Source organism: Papio anubis, chromosome 16 (genome assembly GCF_008728515.1).
Source record: "Papio anubis isolate 15944 chromosome 16, Panubis1.0, whole genome shotgun sequence".
In the NCBI taxonomy this organism is placed as follows: Eukaryota; Metazoa; Chordata; class Mammalia; order Primates; family Cercopithecidae; genus Papio; species Papio anubis.
In genome coordinates, this window is record NC_044991.1 from 58721750 (window position 1) to 58741561 (window position 19812).

A 19812-nucleotide genomic window follows, 5' to 3' on the forward strand; every position below is an offset into this window, starting at 1 on the left:
CCACGGGCCGAGTGCGGGAAGCCAGGACGGCCCATCTGCCGCGAGCGGCTGCCAGGCGCGGCGGGTCCAGCCCCCAGGAGTCCCAAAGGGCGGGACACGGCGCCCAGGAACGCCTTTCAGGCGGGTGCGCCACCGAACAAAGTCGGGGTGAATGGCCTCTCCCCGCGCGGCTGTACCCAAAGTCGCCGCCCGGGGCTCCTGGGTCCAAGGGCGGCCGCCCCTCCTGCCTCTCCCCAGAAGGGCCCGCGTGTCCCCCTGGCCGCAGCCCCACACCCGCTGTTCCCCCGCACCGAATACTTCGGGCTCACTGAGGCGTCCTCTCCATCCTGAACCCCAAACCTCCAAAGTGCAGGAGACAACTGTCATCTCACCCTGCAAAAAACGCTAAAGTCTGATAAAATAAAATGCTGGGAGGACGTGTGAAAATAAAAACTCCCAACTGCGGTGGCCCCTCACCCTGGAACACCCCTTTTCCTCATTGCCTGCTTAACTCTTGATTTTGTGAAATATAAAAATTACCGAGAAATATAGCGATTTATGTTCCTAGTATCACATTCCCACCACTCAAGACTGACAACTGTCAGCTGTATTTGTGCCTATTTCTCTTTCTCCAAAGAACAAACCTTTACAGAGAGTGCTCCTGTCTTTTTGTGTTTTTTGTTTTGTTTTGTTTTGAGACAGAGTCTCGCTCTGTCCCCAGACTGGAGTGCAATGGTGCAATCTCGGCTCACTGCAACCTCGGTCTCCCAGGTTCAGAGGATTCTCCTGCCCTGTAGTCCTCCCCAGTAGCTGGGACTACAGGCGCATGCCACCACACCCAGCTAATTTTTGTATTTTTAGTAGAGACGGGGTTTCACCATGTTGTCCAGGATGGTTTCCATCTCTTGACCTCATCATCTGCCCACCTCGGCCTCCCAAAATGCCGGGATTACAGGCGAGTGGTGCGGTGGCGTGGTCACAGCTCACTGAAGCCTTGAACTCCAGGGCTCAAGAGATCTGCTCACTGCAGCCTCCACAGTAGCTGGGACTAGAGGTGCCCATCACCAGGAGCGGCTAATTTTTGTTTTGGAGAGGCAGGTCTCACTATTTTGCCCAGGCTGGCCTGGAGCTCCTGGGCTCAAGTGATCCTCCCGCCTTGGCCTCCCAAAGTGCTGGGATTACAGGTATGAGCCAGCAAACCAAGCTACTAGCCTTCTTTTAACCAGAGCCGTCTTCCCTTTTCTCTAAGACTATTTGCCACCCCACCCACCATGCAATTCCCCAATTAATATTAACATAATGACTTGGGTATGTTTTCTTCCAGGTTATGTTTTTTGATACTTTTACTACATGTAAATATATTACCATTGTGTGTTTTTTAAAATTTATACTTCTAGCCGGGCGCGGTGGCTCAAGCCTGTAATCCCAGCACTTTGGGAGGCCGAGACGGGCGGATCACGAGGTCAGGAGTTCGAGACCATCCTGGCTAACACAGTGAAATCCCGTCTCTACTAAAAAATACAAAAAACTAGCCGGGCGTGGTGGCGGGCGCCTGTAGTCCCGGCTACTCGGGAGGCTGAGGCAGGAGAATGGCGTAAAAAACGGGGAGGCGGAGCTTGCAGTGAGCTGAGATCTGGCCACTGCACTCCACCCTGGGCGACACAGTGAGACTCCGTCTCAAAAAATAAATAAATAAATAAAAAATAAATAAAATTTATACTTCTAAAAAAAATTCTGCATTTTCCCTAAGCAACATTTTGTTATGCAGGTATCTAGCAGAATACACACAGATGTAGCTCATCCCTGTTCAATACTGGGTACGATTCCGTCGCCATTTCATTTCCCTGTTTTCTTGTCATTGGACAAGTAAGTAGTTTTCAATTTTTTATTATTATTATTATTAAAATAGACATGGGGTCTCGCTATGTTGACCTGGCTGGTCTTGAACTCCTGGTCCTCTTATCTCGGCCTCCCAAAATGCTGCAGTTACAGGCATGAGCCGCTTGCGACTGGCCTAGTTTTCAATTTGTTGTTCTTGGAGAAATGGCTGTCACATTCTTGCCCACATCTGCTTTCTCGTGTTCAGGACTCCCAGGGTATGTCCGTGGGAGTGAATCACTGGCTCATAGGGTGTTTTCAAATATTCACTTTTGGTGGATATTGCCAAATTGAGTTCCCAAGTAGTCATACCAGTTTACACACCCACCAGCACTGGATGAGCGTTATTTTCCCACATGCTCACCAACATTTTCTATATTATCAGACTTTAAACTTTTATTAATTTTTTTCTTTTTGAAGACAAGCCTTTATTTTATTTTTTTGAGACAGCTTTGTCACTTAGGCTGAAGTGCAGTGACAGCGTCTCTGCTCACTGCAGCCTCAACCTCCCAAGCTCAAGTGATTCTCCTGCCTCAGCCTCCCCAGTAGCCAGTAGCTGAGACTACACACGTGCCATCATGCCTAATTATTTCCTTAAAATATGTATATATATATTTTTTTTTGAGACGGAGTTTCGCTCTTATCACCCAAGCTGGAGTGCAATGGCGCGATCTCGGCTCACCACAACCTCTGCCTCCCGGGTTCAAGGGATTCTCCTGCCTCAGCCTCCCAAGTAGCTGGGATTACTGGTGCCTGCCACCATGCCCGTCTAATTTTTGTATTTTTAGTAGAGACAGGGTTTCACTACGTTGGCCAGGCTGGTCTTGAACTCCTGACCTCAGGTGATCTGGTGATCCACCTGCCTCGGCCTCCCAAAGTGCTGGGATTACAGGTGTGAGCCATCACGCCCGGCCCTTTAAAATATTTTCTAGAGATGGGATCTCGCTATATTGCCCAGTCTGGTCTCAAAATCCTGAGTTCAAGTCATCCTTCCACCTTGGCCTCCCAAAGTACTGGAATTATTGATGTGAGCCACGTGCTAGGCCAGACTTTAATGTTTTTTGCAGGGTGACATTGCAGTTGTCTCCTGCTGACATCCCAGATATGCAAATGCTGGGGCTCAGGAGCATCTGCATAACGCTTCCTCACTTTGTCTATAAGCTGGACTATCACCTCCTCATGCAGGAAGGCCTGTCGGATCTCCCTTAGCTGACTGGCAGCTTCCCATAACCTCATGTGCTTTCCCATCACAGCACTGGGGACTTGAGGGGTGACTGTCTTATTATGGTCTGTCTTCCCCAGCGGACTATGAGCTCCCCAGGAAGAGGTCACATTTGCAGGGCCACTGAGCAGGCTGAAAGGAACACAAAGGTGCTACAAATAGTGCTTTTGTGGAAGGCTCCATCTGCTTGAAGTAAGGGGTTCCTTTTTCTAATTCCTACAAAGCACACCCTTGGGATGGCAGTAGCTCACCTACCCACCGCACCTCTGTGTCCTCGGCATGTGGATACAGCAGCAAGAAAGCAAGCACATAACTGGCGGTGTTTATTCCCATTTGGGTACCCTCAACTAAATGTAGCTCTGAAGAGCCTGAGCCTAGGTCATGTTCTTTCCATGCTTTGCCTAGCACAAAGCAAGTGCACACTAATCGTTTATTATTTAATGATTCCAAAGCTCTGTATTTCAGTGGTGGAGGATATGCCCAATTAGAGGTATAGTCACTGTAATAATAACTACTGCCTACTGAATGCTGACTGCCAGGAACCTGCGTGGCTTTTTTGTTTTTTTTTTTTTCTTTTCCTTCTTCTTTTTTTTTTGAGACAGAGTCTCGCCCAGCCGCCCAGGTAGGAATGCAGTGGTGCAATCTCAGCTCACTGCAACCTCCGCCTTCCAGGTTCAAACGATTCTCCTGCCTCAGCCTCCTGAGTAGCTGGACTACAGGTGCACGCCACCACGCCCAGCTACTTTTTGTATTTTTAGTAGAGACAGGGTTTTACCATATTGGCCAGGTTGGTCTTGAACTCCTGACCTCGTGATCCACCCACCTTGGCCTCCCAAAGTGCTAGGATTACAGGTGTGAGCCACTGCGCCCAGCCTTCTTTTCCTTCTAATTATTTGAGACAGGGTCTGACTGTCACCCTGGAGTGCAGTGGCATCATCATGCAACCTTGACCTCCCAGGCTCAAGCAATCCTCCCACCTCAACCTCCCCAGTAGCTGGGACTACAGGCACATGCCACCCACACCAGCTTTTTTTTTTCTTTTTTTTTTTTTTTTTGAGAAAGAATTTCACCCAGGCTGGAGTGCAGTGGCACAATCTCAGTTCACTGCAACCTACACCTCCTGGGTTCAAGCAATTCTCCTGCCTCAGTCTCTTGAGTAGCTGGGATTACAGGCACCCTCCACCACACCTGGCTAATTTTTGTATTTTTAACAGAGATGATTTCACCAGGTTGGCCAGGCTGGTCTCAAACTCCTGACCTCAGGTGATCCATCCTCCTCGGCCTCCCAAAGTGTTGAGATTACAGGCGTGAGCCACTGCGCCAGCCCCGGCTTTTAAAAAAAATTTTTGTAGAGATAGGGTCTCGCCGTGTTGTCCAGGCTGGTCTTGAACTTCTGACCTCAAGTGCTCCTCCTGCCTTGGCTTGCCCAAAGTGCTGGGATTACAGGTGTGAGCCACCTCACCCAGCCCGCCTTTTTTTTTTCTTTTTTCTTTTTCTTTTTATTTTTGAGACGGAGTCCTCGCCTGTCACCCAGGCTGGAGTACAGTGGCCGATCTCAGCCACTGCAAGCTCCCTGGTTCCCAGGTTTTATGCCACCTCCTGCCTCAGCCTCCCGAAAGAAGGCTGGACTACAGGCGACTCACACCTCGGGCCTGCTGGGTTTTTGTATTTTTAGTAGAGACGGGGTTTCACCGTGTTAGCCAGGATGGTCTCGATCTCCTGACCTCGTGATCCGCCCGTCTCGGCCTCCCAAAGTGCTGGGATTACAGGCTTGAGCCACTGCGCCCGGCCTTTTTTTTTTTTATAGGGTTTCCCTCTGTTGCCTAGGCAGGAGTGAATGGCAAGATGGGGTTCACTGTGGCATCAAACTCCTGGACTTAAAGAATCCTCCCATCTCAACCTCCCCAGTAGCTAGCACTACAGGCATGTGCCACCAGGCCCAGCTGATATTTTTTTTAATTTTTAATTTTTATTATTAATTTATTTATAGAGAGTTCTTGCTATGTTGCCCAGGCTGGTCTTGAATTCCCGGCCTCAAGTCATCCTCCCACCTCCGCCTCTTCAAGTGTTGATATTACAGGCATTAGCCACTGCGCCCAGGCTTAAATCACATAAACTCTTTTTTTTTAGACCAAGTCTTGCTCTGTCGCCCAGGCTGGAGTGCAGTGATGCAATCTCAGTTCACTGCAACCTCCACCTTCCTGGTTCAAGCGATTCTCTTGCCTCAGCCTCCTGAGTAACTGGGACTACAGGTGCACACCACCACACCCAGCTCTTTTTTTTGGAGACGGAGTCTTGCTGTGTCGCCCAGGCTGGAGTGCAGTGACACTATCTCGGTTCACTGCAAGCTCCGCCTCCCGGGTTCACTCCATTCTCCTGCCTCAGCCTCCCGAGTAGCTGGGACTACAGGCGCCCACTACCACACCAGGCTAATTTTTTTGTGTTTTTAGTAGAGACGGGATTTCACCATGTTAGCCAGGATGGTCTTGATCTCCTGACCTCATGATCCACCTGCCTTAGCCTCCCAAAGTGCTGGAATTACAGGCGGAGCCTTCACCGTGCTCGGATTTTTGTATTTTTAGTAGAATGAGCCTCACCATGTTGGCCAGGCTCGCCTCAAACTCCTGACCTCAAGATCTGCCTTGGCCTCCCAAAATCTGAGATTACAGGCGTAAGTCACCGCACCCAGCCTTTAGCTTCCTTTTAAACAGCACATCATTTCTTTGCATCAGCCAGAAAAATATACTTTTAAAAAAAAGAAAAACATACATTATCATGAGTAGTATTTGGAGGAGTACAGCTCTGAATTGGCTCCCAGGTGAGGGTGGGTGCAGCTGAGGCCCCTGGTGACTGGGTACTCAGGGCCTGAGCCAGGAGGGTGGGTGGCTGCCCCAGGCTCCAGGGAGGTGGGCAGGAGCCGGGCGGGTCCTGGAGACATTCAACCTCAGCTGGTTCCTGGGTTCCGGGGCCCTGGAGCAGTGAGGGAAGCCAGCCAAGGGCGGGGAGGCAGGTGTGAGTCAGTGAGGGCCTGGGCTGGGCCAGGAGAGAGGAGGGCTCACTGCTTCTGGGAGCGGGACCTCTGGGGCCTTCCGGCCCCTCACCCAGTGTGGGGCATATGGGGACACCACAGAGGCCCAGAGGCCTCTGCCCAGTCTCTCCACTCTCACCTCAGAGTGTCCTTGCAGCTAGGGCAGTGGTCTCTGCTTAGCTTTGCCCAGGGTGTAGCCAGCGTTGGCCTCGGCACTTCTGACTGGTGGCTGATGCCTCCCAGGCTGCCAGGGTCAGGGTCAGCTCCCACGCCTACACGCTGGGCAGGGCCAAGGCCTGCATTCATGGGCAGCGTAGAGAGGAGAGACGTCTGGGTCTCTGATGGGTGTTGTGTGTCCTTGGGGCTTATGCAGGATTTTTCTGAGAGGGAGTCTCACATTGTCTCCCAGGCTGGAGAGCAGTGGCTGATCTCTCAGCTCACTGCAAGCCTCGGGCCTGCCGGTTTGGCGCACCATTCTCCTGCCTCAGCCTCCCGAGTAGCTGGGACTATAGACTACCACCTCGCCTCGGGCTATTTTTTTGTATTTTTAGTAGAGACAGGGTTTCACTGTGTGTTAACCAGGATGGTCTCCCATCTCCTGACCTCGTGATCCGGCCTGCCCTGCCTCCCAAAGTGCTGGGATTACAGGCTTGAGCCACCAAGGCCCGGCCAAGCAGTGCAGGATTTTTGAGACGGAGTCTCAGGCTGTGTCACCCAGGCTGGAGTGCAGTGGCACGATCTCGCTCACTGCAAGCTCCGGGCCCCAGGTTCAGGCCATTCTCCCGCCTCAGCCTCCGAGTAGCTGGGACTACAGGCTCTCGCCACCACTCAAGGTTTTTTGTATTTTTAGTAGAGACGTGGGTTTCACCATGCTAGCTGTGATGGTCTCATCTCCTTGGACCTCGGATCTCACTACTGCCTCCTCCCAAAGTGCTGGGATTACAGGCTTGAGCCACCAAGTACCGGGCGGATTTCTTATTTATTTTTATTTTATTTATTTTATTTTTATTTTGAGATCTGTTCAGTTCTGTCGCCCAGGCTGGAGTGCAGTGGCACGATCTCATCTCACTGCAACCTCCATCTCCTGGGTTCAAGCAATTCTACTGCCTCAGCCTCCCGAGTAGATGGAGTTACAGGTGCGCACCACCACGCCTGGCTAATTTCGGTCTTTTTAGTAGAGAGGGAGTTTCACCATGTGAGCCAGGCTGGTCTCGAACTTCCAGTCTCATGTAATCTGCCTGCCTTGGCCTCCCAAAGTGTTGGGATTACAGGCGTGAGCCACCGCACCCGGCCTTTATTCAGGATTCTGAATTGTGTATGTGTGGAGAGTAAGGGGACTGTGTACTCTAGAAAGGCTGTGGTGGGAGGTCTCTGACGTGGTGCGGGTGGGTGTTGGTTGGGTCTGCACACGGTGGGGATGGGTGCCTGCAGGAAGCCAGTTTATCCTTTTTCAGGTGGTGGATTTCTCTAAGGCTGCGGGCATGTGTGTTGGCATCTTGGAGTCCCAGGTGTTTTGGCGTGAGCAGGACTGTATAGGTGTGCGTGTTGTGTTTGCAATGTTGTAGTGTGGGTGCACGTGTCTGTGTGTCCTGTTTGTTGAGGGGATTGATTGCATGTGGTTCTGTTAGGAGTGATAATGGGGTGTTTTAAGACATTGCTTCCTTGTTCTCTATTTTTTGGTGTGTTGGTTGTGCAGATTTGGTGTTTCGGTATTGTGTGCTGAGGTCAGTGTGTTGGTTGCATATTATGGCGTACTGTTGTGCGTTGTGCATTTGGCAGGTTGTGTCTATTGATGTGTGACTGTTGGGTTTGTCTGTTTTGTGAATCGTACATAAAAGTGCCACGTTGGGCGTGTAGGTGTGTGCATTTGTATACTGCTCTGTGGCTGTGCGAAGCAGTGTGTTTGTGTAACCCTGCAGGTTTGGCCTGTGCTGAGTAACCTAAGATGGGAGCTCCCTGAGCCTTGGCTCTGCCCCTGCCTTTGGCTGCTGGAGAACCTGGGCAGCAGTGGCCCTTTGTCCAGCCACAGGAAGGCCCCACCCCCCTCCATCGGCAGGGGACCGGGGAGGGGCCCAGACTGGCAGGCTCCAGCCTCCCGTCCATTGTTCTGGGGCCTCTCTGGAAAACAGGATGGGAGGTGAAAGGTGGACACAGGCCTGGACCCCCACACTCCCTGAAACCACCCGGGGTCACAGCACGGAATCCTTAGGAGGGAGGGCCCTGGGGACAGTCCCCATTGTGTGGATGAGAAAACTGAGGGGTTTCATGCCTGTTAAAGGGGAGGGAGCCTGAAGCCCCACACCCTTTATGTGCCCCCTCACAGCCTCCTGCCGGGTTTGGGGGATGGAAAAGTGACACCCCGGGATGGAAACAGAACGATCTCTTGCAGTTTCCATTTCTGAATGCTTACCATGTGCTAAGTGCTGAAGTGTCATAACTCTGCGGGTTAAGTTCATATTTTGTGCCCATTTTACACAGGAGGACACTGAACCATAACGCAACAATTTATTCTTCAGCGGACACTACTCTAAACATTACTGTATTTCAAGTAGTGTGCTGTGTGACCTTGAGCAAGTTGCTTAACTTCTCTGGGCCAGACCCTAGTTCAGCTCTGGGACACAGCAGTGACCAAAGGAGCCACGTTTCCTGCTCTCTTAGAGCGCATAGCCTGGGCAGGGAAGAGGAGGCAAGGAATGGAAAATATACAAGAAAACAAAGATCATTTCCTATGGTAATGAATTCAGTGAATAAGAGCAGGAGAATGTGAAAGAAAGTAGCCGAGGGGGGGGGTCTAAGAAGGCCTCTGGGGAGGCGACATTTGACCTGAGACTTGAAGAATGAGGAGTCTGGCAAAGACCTGGGGTTGACCAGTGTTCTAGGAACAAGGAACAGCAAGGGCAAGGGCGCTGAGGCAGGACGGAGCTATTAATAGTTTCAGGAGGGAGGCCCCGGGGCTGGTGAGAGAAAGGGAAGGGGCCCAGCTGGGTAGTGGGCAGGGAAGGAGTTTGGATCTTATTCTCCGTGCGATGTGCTGGGCTCACAGACATGGTGGTAGTGGGGGGTGGGCCGTAGTCTCCTGTTACAAGGGTTGGGGGTGTGGGGACAGCCAGAGCCAAAGGTCTCTCCCCCGCAGCTCCGGCAGTCCCAGCCCAGAGGCGCCGGCCTGGCGGCTGGAAGACTGCACTGTGGGCACATCTGGGGAGCAGCTGCCGAGCCAGGGCCAGAGTGGGTCACGTGGCACAGGGCAGCACCGCCCTGGAGCCTACAAGGCCAAGACTCCTAGGAGGGGCAGTGGAGAACACTCTGGACCAGAACATGCGTCAACAAAGAGGAACTGTGCACTGTAGACGTCCAGGCACACGGCCCCCTGCAGCCCCACACAGCCCCTGCCTCAGGAGAGAGTGCCCGGGTTCAATGCCACCTCCCAGCTTTGTGATCTGAAACAAATCACGCAATCACGCAACCTCTCTAGGTCTCATGTCCTCAGCTCAGCTGTGAAGGGGACATGATATTACTACCTGTTCCACAGGCTGTTCCTTTTTTTTTTTTGAGACACAGTCTCACTCTGTTACCCAAGCTGGAGTGCAGTGGCACCATCTCAGCTCACTGCAACCTCTGCCTCCAGGTTTCAAGCCATTCTCCTGCCTCAGCCTCCCTAGTAGCTGGGATTACAGGCGCCCACCACCACGCCTGGCTAGTATTTTTGTATTTTTAGTGGAGACGGAGTTTCACCATGTTGGTCAGGCTGGTCTCGAACTCTTGACCTCAGGTGAATCACCCACCTCGGCCTCCCAAAGTGCTCCCAGGCTGTTTATTTCTAATTCAACAAATATTCATTGAGCACTTCCCACATGCCAGGCGCTGCATGAGGCTCTGCCTGACAGCAGGGAACAGGACCCCCGTGGTCCCTTCCCTTCTAAGCACACAATACTTTAGAACCAGGCCTGGCATTGAGGAAACTCTTAGTAAATGTGAGCCATTTGCCTGGAGCCCTGGAAGCCAGAGGAGGCACCCTGGAAGGCAGAGAGGAGGCGTGGTGACAGAAAAGTCCTAAGGAAAAGATACTCCCTTTTATCACCAGGTGCTGCGGTCGGCTCCTGGTATGGCTCATTTCACTCTCACAACCACCTTACGACCAGGGATGATGAGCATTAGCTCCAATTTATGGATGAGGAAATTGTGCCCCAGTTTGTCAATGGCACAGCCAGGACAGGAAACAGTGAAGGGCTGGTCCCTTTTTCTCTCTGGGGCTCAACTGTCCCATCTGTGAAATGGGGCATTACAATAATACAGCTGCACCAGCTCCAGGGAGCAGTTGTGAAATCAGATGTGCCAGGTATGTGAAAAGGGCTTCCTAAGGGACTATGACCATGAATGTTGGATTGGGAATATGGCGGTTCATTTAAGGAGCCCTCCAAACTTCCTGGCCACCAGAAGAAGTGTCTGTTTTCTTAAGGTGACTCAGAGAAGGAGGACTGGGAAGAAAACGCACACTCAATTCAAACTACCAAGACCAGAAGAATGCCCATCTGACAACAAGATAAGCAGGCAATCTTTATTTAAACTCCTTGTCAGGCCTTAAAAATGTAAAAGATAAGGCCAGGTGTGGTGGCTCATGCCTGTAAATCCCAGCACTTTGGGAGACCAACGTGGAAGGATCACTTGAGTCCAGGAGTTCTAAACCAGCCTGGGGCAACATAGTAAGACCCCGTCTCTACAAAAAAATAAAAAATTAGCCAGGTGTGGTGGTACATGCCTGTAGTCCCAGATACTTGGGAGGCTGAATAGGGACAATCACTTGACCCAGGTCAAGGCTGCGGTGAGCCGTGATTGCACTTCTGTACTCAGCCTGGTGGACAGAGAAAGATCCTGTCTCCAAGAAAAAAAAAAAATTGCATAGAACTTAAAACACACAAAAACTAGTGCATATAAATCAGGCGAAAACTGAATTTCATGCCATGTGCGGTGGTTCATGCCTGTAATCCCAGCACCTTGGGAGGCCAAGGCAGGTAGATCACCTAAAGTCAGGAGTTCGAGACCAGCCTGGCCAACATGGTAAAACCCCAGTTCTACTGAAGATACAAAAAATTAACCAGGCGTGGTAGCATATGCCTGTAATCCCAGCTACTCGGGAGGCTGAGACAGGACAATTGCTTGAATCTGGGAGGCAGAGGTGGCTGTGAGCCGAGATCGCACCACTGCACTCCAGCCTGGGTGACACAGCAAGACTCTGTCTCCAAAAAAAAAAGAAAAAAAAAAAAGGCCAGATGTAGTTGTAGTAGCTCTTGCCTGTAATCCAGCACTTTGGGAGGCTGAGGCAGGTGGATCATCTGAGGTCAGGAGTTCAAGACCCTCCTGATCAACATGGTAAAACCCTCTCTCTACTAAATACAAAAAATTAGCCAGGCGTGGTGACGCATGCCAGTAATCCCAGCTACTTGGGAGGCTGAGGCAGGAGAATTGCTTGAACCCGGGAGGCAGAGGTTGCAGTGAGCCGAGATGGCGCCATTGCACTCAAGCCTGGACAACAAGAACGAAACTCCATCTCAAGAAAAAAAAGAAAAGAAAACTGAATTTCACCTGAATTCTGGTTGCAATATTGTATTTTAGTTATGCAACATACCAACTGTTGGAGTGTTAGAAAGGATATGGAAGAACTGGACCTCTCAAATACTGTTGATAGGAATATAAAACGGTACAACCACCTTTGGAAAACAGTTTGGCTGGGTTTTTTTGTTTTGTTTGGAGGCAGGGTTTTACTCTGTTGCCCATGGTGGAGTGTAGTGGCACCATGATCTTGGCTTACTGTAGCCTCAACCTCCTGGGCTCAAGCAATCCTCCCACATCAGCCTCCCAAATAGCTGGGACTAGAGACATGCACCATCACATCTGGCTAATTTTTGTATTTTTTGTAGAGATGGGGTTTCACCATCTTACCCATGCTGGTCTTGAACACCTGAGCTCAGGCATTCTGCCCACCTCAGCCACACAAGTTCATAGCAGTTTTATTTTACTAACCAGAAACTATGAGCAATCCAAATGCCTCTCCCAAGTGTCTGGATAAACAAATGGTGGTATATTCATATAATGGAACACTACCTAGCAGTAAGAAGGAATGACCGCTGGCCCGGTGGCTCATGCCTGTAATCCTAGCACTTTGGGAGGCTGAGGCAGGTGGATCACCACCTGAGGTCAGGAGTTGGAGATGATCAGCCTGGCCAACGTGGCAAAACCCCATCTCTACTAAAATTACAAAAAGTAGCCAGGTGTGGTGGCGGTCCCCTGTAATCCCAGCTACTCAGAAGGCTGACACAGGAGAATCACTTGAACCTGGAAGGCGGAGATTGCAGTGAGCCGAGATCGCGCCACTGTACTCTGGCCTGACAACAGCGCGAGACTCCGTCTCAAAGAAAAAAAAAAAAAAGAAAGAAAGGAAAAAAAGAAAAAAGGCCGGGCTCAGTGGCTCACGCCTGTAATCCCAGAATTTTGGGAGGCTGAGGCAGGCGGATCACGCGGTCAGGAGATGGAGACCATCCTGGCTAACACGGTGAAACCCCATCTCTACTGAAAATACGAAAAATTAACCAGGCGTGGTGGCAGGCACCTGTAGTCCCAGCTACTCACTCGAGGCTGAGGCAGGAGAATGGCGTGAACCCAGGAGGCGGAGGTTGCAGTGAGCCAAGATCACACCACTGCACTCCAGCCTGGGGGACAGAGTGAGACTCTGTCTCAAAAACAAAAACAAGCCGGGCGCGGTGGCTCAAGCCTGTAATCCCAGCACTTTGGGAGGCCGAGATGGGCGGATCACGAGGTCAGGAGATCGAGACCATCCTGGCTAACACGGTGAAACCCCGTCTCTACTAAAAAATACAAAAAAACTAGCCGGGCGAGGTGGCGGCGCCTATAGTCCCAGCTACTCGGGAGGCTGAGGCAGGAGAATGGCGGAAACCCGGGAGGCGGAGCTTGCAGTGAGCTGAGATCCGGCCACTGCACTCCAGCCTGGGCGACAGAGCGAGACTCCGTCTCAAACAAAACAAAACAAAACAAAACAAAAACAAAAACAAAGGCCAGGCTTGGTGGCTCATGCCTGCAAGCCTAGCACTTTGGAAGGTGGAGAAGGGCGGATCACCTGAGGTCAGGAGTTCGAGACCAGCCTGGCTAATGTGGCGAACTCCTGTCTCTACTAAAAACACAAAAATTAGCCGGGGGTGGTAGTGGGTGCCTGTAATGCCAGCTACTCGGGAGGCTGAGGCAGGAGAATCGCTTGAACCCGGGAGGTAGAGGTTGCAGTGAGCCGAGATCATGCCATTGCACTCCAGCCTGGGTGACAGAACAAAATTCCATCTAAAAAAAAAAAGTGTATAGAAGGATATGCATAGGTTTCACACAAATATTATGTCATTTTATTTATTTTATGTATTTATTTTGAGACAGGGTCTTGCTTTGTCACCCAGGCTGGAGTGCAGCAGTGGGATCTTGGCTCACTGCAATCTCCAATTCCTAGGTTCAAGAGATTCTCTTGCCTCAGCCTCCTGAGTAGCTGGGATTACAGGCGTGTACCACCAGGCCCTGCTAATTTTTATATTTTTAGTAGAGATGAGGTTTCACCATGTTGGCCAGATTGATCTCGAACTCCTGACCTCAGATTATCCACCTGGTTTAGCCTCACAAACTGCTGGGATTACAGGCATGAGCCACCGCGCCCGGCCCTGAATTAATTTCTACAGCATAATTTTTTCTCTCATTTTTATTTATTTTTATGTTTTTGAATCAGAGTCTCACTCTGTCGCCCAGGCTGGAGTGCAGTGACTTGATCTTGGCTCTCTGCAACCTCCACCTCCTGGGTTCAAATGATTCTCCTGCCTCAGCCTCCCGAGTACTTGGGACTACAGGTGCCCACCACCACACCCAGCTAATTTTTGTATTTTTAGTAGAGACTGGGTTTCCCTATGTTGGCCAGGCTGTTTTCTCTAGAATTCATTGCAGTAAACAGGATTGCTGGTCAATTAATTCACAGTTGAAGGCCAGGCACCGTGGCTCACGCCTGTAATCCCAGCATTTTGGGAGGCTGAAGAGGACAGATCACAAGGTCAGGAGTTTGAGACCAGCCTGGCCAACATAGTGAAACCCTGTCTCTACTAAAAAGACAAAAAAATTAGCCTGGCATGGTGGTGGGCGCCTGTAATCCCAGCTACTCGGGAGGCTGAAGCAGGAGAATCGCTTGAACCCAGGAGGCAGAGGTTGCAGTGAGCCGAGATTGCGCCATTGCACTCCAGTCCAGGCAACAATCTGAGACTCCATCTCAAAAAAAATAAATAGGCCGGGCGCGGTGGCTCACGCCTGTAATCCCAGCACTTTGGGAGGCCGAGGCAGGCGGATCATGAGGTCAGGAGATCGAGACCTTCCTGGCTAACACACGGTGAAACCCCGTCTCTACTAAAAATACAAAAAAATTAGCTGGGCATGGTGGTGGGCGTCTGTAGTCCCAGCTACTCAGGAGGCTGAGGCAGGAGAATCACTTGAACCCAGGAGGCAGAGCTTGCAGTGAGCCGAGATCCCGCCACTGCACTGCACTCCAGGCTGTCACTCCAGCCTGTGTGACAGAGCGAGACTCCGTATCAAAATAAATAAATAAATAAAAATAAAATAAAAATAAATAAACAGTTGGTGATGGCTGGGCAGAGTGGCTCATGACTGTAATCCCAGCAGTTTGGGAGGCCAAGCCAAGGTGGGCGGATCATCTGAGGTCAGGAGTTTGAGACCACCCTAGCCAACACGGCGAAACCTCGTCTCTACTAAAAATACAAAAATTAGCTGGGCGTGGTGGTGGGTGCCTGTAATCCCAGCTTCTTGGGAAGCTGAGGCAGAAGAATTGCTTGAACTCAGGAGGTGGTGATTGCAGTGAACTGAGATCGCGCCACTGCACTCCAGTCTAGGCAACAGAGCGAGACTCTGTCTCAAAAATAAATAAATAAAAATAAACACTTAGTGATGAATTAATACTCTAATTTCCTCTGGTTGACCATTGTTCTTCCAATTATTTGGCAGTTCTTTTGAGCAGCAAACTATTCCCTGCCATCATTAATTTAGGATTGCTAAACAAGGCATAGGGAGTTTAGAGAGTTTTGGTGTGTGTGGTAAGGGGATGAGGAGTCTAGCTAATTAATTGATGATGTCTCTCTCTTTTGAAGCTGGTCTCACTGATTGGTTTGGTTTTCCTGGTTTCCTGATGTGGAGACAGAAGGCTCCTTTACTTTTCCCTCCTCCCCCAAACTTCTGTGGGAAAACGGAACCTGCTGATAACTCAGTGAATTCATTGCTGCGGGATAGTGGGGCGGAGGGGAGCAGGGAGGGACCATAATATCATCCTTCACTGGTGGGCACAGATTTTTACCCCTGCTAATGTTGTATGGCTTTAGGTGACTAACCTGAGCTTCAGTTTCCCCACCTGTGGCATATCCAGGACTTTGCAATCAGACTGCCTGCTCTCAACAGGAAGCGATTGCATTGCAATACTGTACCCTCCTTATAATAATGCAACTATGATTATAACTCTCAGGCGTCTTCTGGAGCCTCAGTTTCCTCCTTTGTATAAAGACACCAAATAGCTCCTCTCCTTAGAGTTGTGAAAAAGACTACAGAACTTGATCAAGCTGGGTGACAGAGTGAGACCCTGTATCATTATTATTTTATTTTGCGACAGAGTCTCGCTCTGTTGCCCAGGCTGTTGTGCAGTAGTGTGATCTCGGCTCACTGCAACCTCTGCCTCCTGGGCTCAAGCGAGTCTCCTGCCTCAGCCTCCTGAGTAGCTGGGGGATTACAGGCGCGCGCCACCACGCCCGGCTAATTTTTTATTTTCAGGCACATGCCACCATGCCCGGCTAATTTTTTATTTTCAGTAGAGACGAGGTGTCACCATGTTGGTCAGGCTGGTCTCGAACTCGTGACCTAGTGATCCGCCCGCCTCGACCTCTCCAAGTGCTGGGAGCCATTGCGTGAGCCACTGCGCCCGGACCCCGGTATCCTTTTTTTTTTATTTTTTTTTGAGAGGAAGTCTGCTCTGTTGCCCAGGCTGGACTGCAGTGGCGCAGTCTCGGCTCACTGCAAGCTCCCCCTCCTGGGTTCACGCCATTCTCGTGCCTCAGCCTCCCGAGTAGCTGGGACTACAGACGCCCGCCACCTCGCCCGACTAATTTTTTCTATTTTTAGTAGAGACGGGGTTTCACCGTGTTAGCCAGGATGGTCTCGATCTCCTGACCTCGTGATCCGCCAGCCTCGGCCTCCCAAAGTGCTGGGGTTACAGGTGTGAGCCACCGCGCCCCGTTTTTTGTTTTTGTTTTTGTTTTTGTTTGAGATGGAGTCCCACCCTGTGGCCAGGCTGGAGTGCAGTGGCTCTATCTCGGCTCACTGCAACCTCCGCCTCCCAGGTTCAAGCAATTCTCCTGTCTCAGCCTCCCGAGTAGCTGGGATTACAGGCGCACGCTACTATGCCGGGCTAATTTTTGTATTTTTAGTAGAGGTGGGGTTTCACCATATTGGTCAGGCTGGTCTCGAACTCATGACCTCAGGCAATCCACCCGCCTCAGCCTCCCAAAGTGCTGGGATTACAGGCGTGAGCCATCGCGCAGGCCTTCATTTTTTAAGATAAGAAATAAATGAAAAAAGATGATCAAGACAAACTCTTCACACAGTGCCCGGTGTACAAAGTAATGGTCACGTTTGTGATTATTATTTAAATACCAGGCAAATATTAAATATTAGGGCTCAGAGAGGGCATGCGACCCGCCTGAATCCACCCAGCTGCAGAGCTGGAAAGGGAACTCAGGCCTTTTTCCCCACGCTGGAGCGGGTAGCTGGGGCGGGGAGGTGGGGGGAGCAGTGAGGAAACCTCCCAAGCGGCCCAGGCTGTGCTGTGGGTCTGGGTGGGGAGATTCGCAGGTGTGGGGCGGGGAGGTAAGGTGACCCTTGCTCAGCGACCGCGCCCCCGAGGAACGCATTCCCAGGCCTCCCGCCCTTGGTCTGCAGGTGACGGGCTGTGGGGAGCGAAGGAACTAGCTAGCTCAGTTTGTCGTCTCCATGGCGACCGCCCGCGCGGCGCCAGCCTGACAGTCCGTCCGGGTTTTATGAATGGGTGACGTCACAGGCCTGGCGTCTAACGGTCTGAGCCGCTTGTTCAGACGCTGACACAGAGCGGCCCGGAAAGGAGAGGGGGGAGACTAGCTCCGCAGCTGCTGCGCCGTGGGAGGGAGACCCTGCTCTGAGGTCTTTGAGAAAAAAATTTAAAAATGTAGCCAAAAATGGGAAAAAACATTTAAAAATCACGAGTTGTTGCAGGTTTAGGAAATTTTTGCAAGGGGCTGCAAATTCAAGGTGGAATCGAATGCAGCCTCACTCCACTGCACTCTATCTAGTTCACTTCCCAGCCATCCAGCCTCAAACTTACTAGACCTTCCCGAATTAATTGCTCCGACCCGGGGGGAATCTGGGTAGGCCCTGCGGGTCTCAGGAACACGAACAGCAACATTATCTAGAAATTGAGAAACCCCAGGGGAGCAGATGTAAAGGAGCGCCCGCTTTAAGTTTCGGTCCTGATATTTGTAGATCAAGGTCCCACAGGTGTCTTCCAAGAGGGTCCGGAAACCCAGGCTCTCTGAGCTATCCAGAGCCAGCCGCTTCTCCGTTCGGGCCTCAACTTCTCTCATCTGTGAAATGGAGCTGGAGAAGTGAGAAAGTGAATATGGGAAAAACTGATTCCTGAGGTCTTTTCATTATAAGGCAATGCCGGCTTAGCTTCCTTGCCTCTGTCACGAGGAACCCAGTGCAGCCCTCGCCTCCACCCGCTGCCCTGCCACCCACCCACCCACCCACCCTAGCTGTTCTTGAACTCGGGCAGTCTTTCCAGATTGAGAGGGTGCACTAGAAAAGCATAAGGCGGGACCTAGGAGCGCGGGCCACGCCCCCATACCGCCCATTGGCTGCTTTTGAACGTTCTGAGCCCGCCCCTCCGGGGGCCGTGGCATGTTTATAAAAGACCTGCGGGGGCTACGCGCTTTCATTCCACGTTCTTAACTGTTCCGTTTTCCACCTCTGCTTCGGGCTCCCGCCTTCTCCGTTCGCTTTGCCCATTCCGTTTCAGCCAGTCGCCGGGAATCATGAAAGTAGCCAGTGGCAGCACCGCCGCCGCCGCAGGCCCCAGCTGCGCGCTGAAGGCCGGCAAGACAGCGGGCGGCGCGGGCGAGGTGGTGCGCTGCCTGTCTGAGCAGAGCGTGGCCATCTCGCGCTGCGCCGGGGGCGCCGGGGCGCGCCTGCCTGCCCTGCTTGACGAGCACCAGGTGAACGTGCTGCTCTACGACATGAACGGCTGCTACTCACGCCTCAAGGAGCTGGTGCCCACCCTGCCCCAGAACCGCAAAGTGAGCAAGGTGGAGATCCTCCAGCACGTCATCGACTACATCAGGGACCTGCAGTTGGAGCTGAATTCGGAATCCGAAGTCGGGACCCCCGGGGGCCGAGCGTTGCCGGTCCGGGCTCCACTAAGCACCCTCAACGGCGAGATCAGCGCCCTGACGGCCGAGGTGAGATCCAGATCCGACCACTAGATTATCCTTATACCGACGGGGAAACTGAGGCCAGAGAGGGTGTGGGCGCTTGCACCAGTTCCGTCCCATCTTTGCGGGTAGCTGGCTATGCGGGGGTGCCTAAGGAGCCTGGAAAAAGCGCTCTCCCGTCGTGTACTCCTGGGGAAGGGGGCGTCCGCTGCGCTCGGAGCGGCGTCCCTCCCAACGCTCCGGTCTCACCTCTTCTCTCGTTTTCACAGGCGGCATGCGTTCCTACGGACGATCGCATCTTGTGTCGCTGAAGCGCATTCCCCAGGGATCGGCGCACCCCAGCTATCGGGGGCAAGAGGAATTAAGTGCTCTGTGGTCTCCCCAACGCGCCTCGCCGGATCTGGGGGCGAACTAGACAGATCGGCGGCCACTGCGCCCTTACAGCATCCAGCCTAGGGCTGAGGGACTGGAGAGGAGAGGGCGACCCTCTCTCCACACCTACTAGTCACCGGAGACTTTAGGGGGTGGGATTCCACTCGTGTGTTTCTATTTTTTGAAAAGCAGACATTTAAAAAATGGTCACGTTTGGTGCTTCTCAGATTTCTGAGGAAATTGCTTTGTATTGTATATTACAATGATCACCGACTGAGAATATTGTTTTACAATAGTTATGTGGGGCTGTTTCTTTGTTATTAAACAAATAATTTAGATGGTGGCAGTGACTTCTTGGATTGAGGGGAGGGTCCTCGGCTGGGGGTTGACCTCTGACCCTCTTCACAGCTGGTTCTGGGAGGAGAACTGGAGGGCTACATCAGGATTGTTGCTCTTACCGGCCTGAATGAGTGTTTCCGGTGTCTTTAAAGTCTATTCTTCCCCCCACCATCCCCGGCTATTTCCCTGCTCCCTAGTGTTATAAAACTAAATACTCTAGACCTCTGGGGTTTCTCAAGGTGATCATTGGGCCATCTGGATCACCTGGGGAGGTTGTTAAAATGCAGATGAACCTGCCAGGGCCCCCTCTGTGTTGGAGTATTGAGCAAGCCATTTAAGTTGGAGAACGTGGTCGCTGGACCACCCACTTCCTTGCCAAGATGTGGATAAAATGAGACCCAGTGGAAAAGGACTTGCTTAGGGCCATAGCTTGTGAGAGGCAGTGA

General features: G+C 51.7%; 1 protein-coding gene across 1 annotated transcript; it reads left to right on the forward strand.

Annotated features, from left to right (window-relative positions):
* The first annotated feature begins 18107 nt into the window (after positions 1-18107).
* On the forward strand, positions 18108-19370 carry ID1 (inhibitor of DNA binding 1, HLH protein). Its single transcript, XM_009216387.3, has 2 exons — positions 18108-18682; positions 18925-19370. The coding sequence occupies exons 1-2, from the start codon at positions 18260-18262 to the stop codon at positions 18964-18966; spliced, it is 465 nt and encodes a 154-aa protein (XP_009214651.2). The 5' UTR covers positions 18108-18259; the 3' UTR covers positions 18967-19370.
* The last annotated feature ends 442 nt before the right edge of the window (positions 19371-19812 follow it).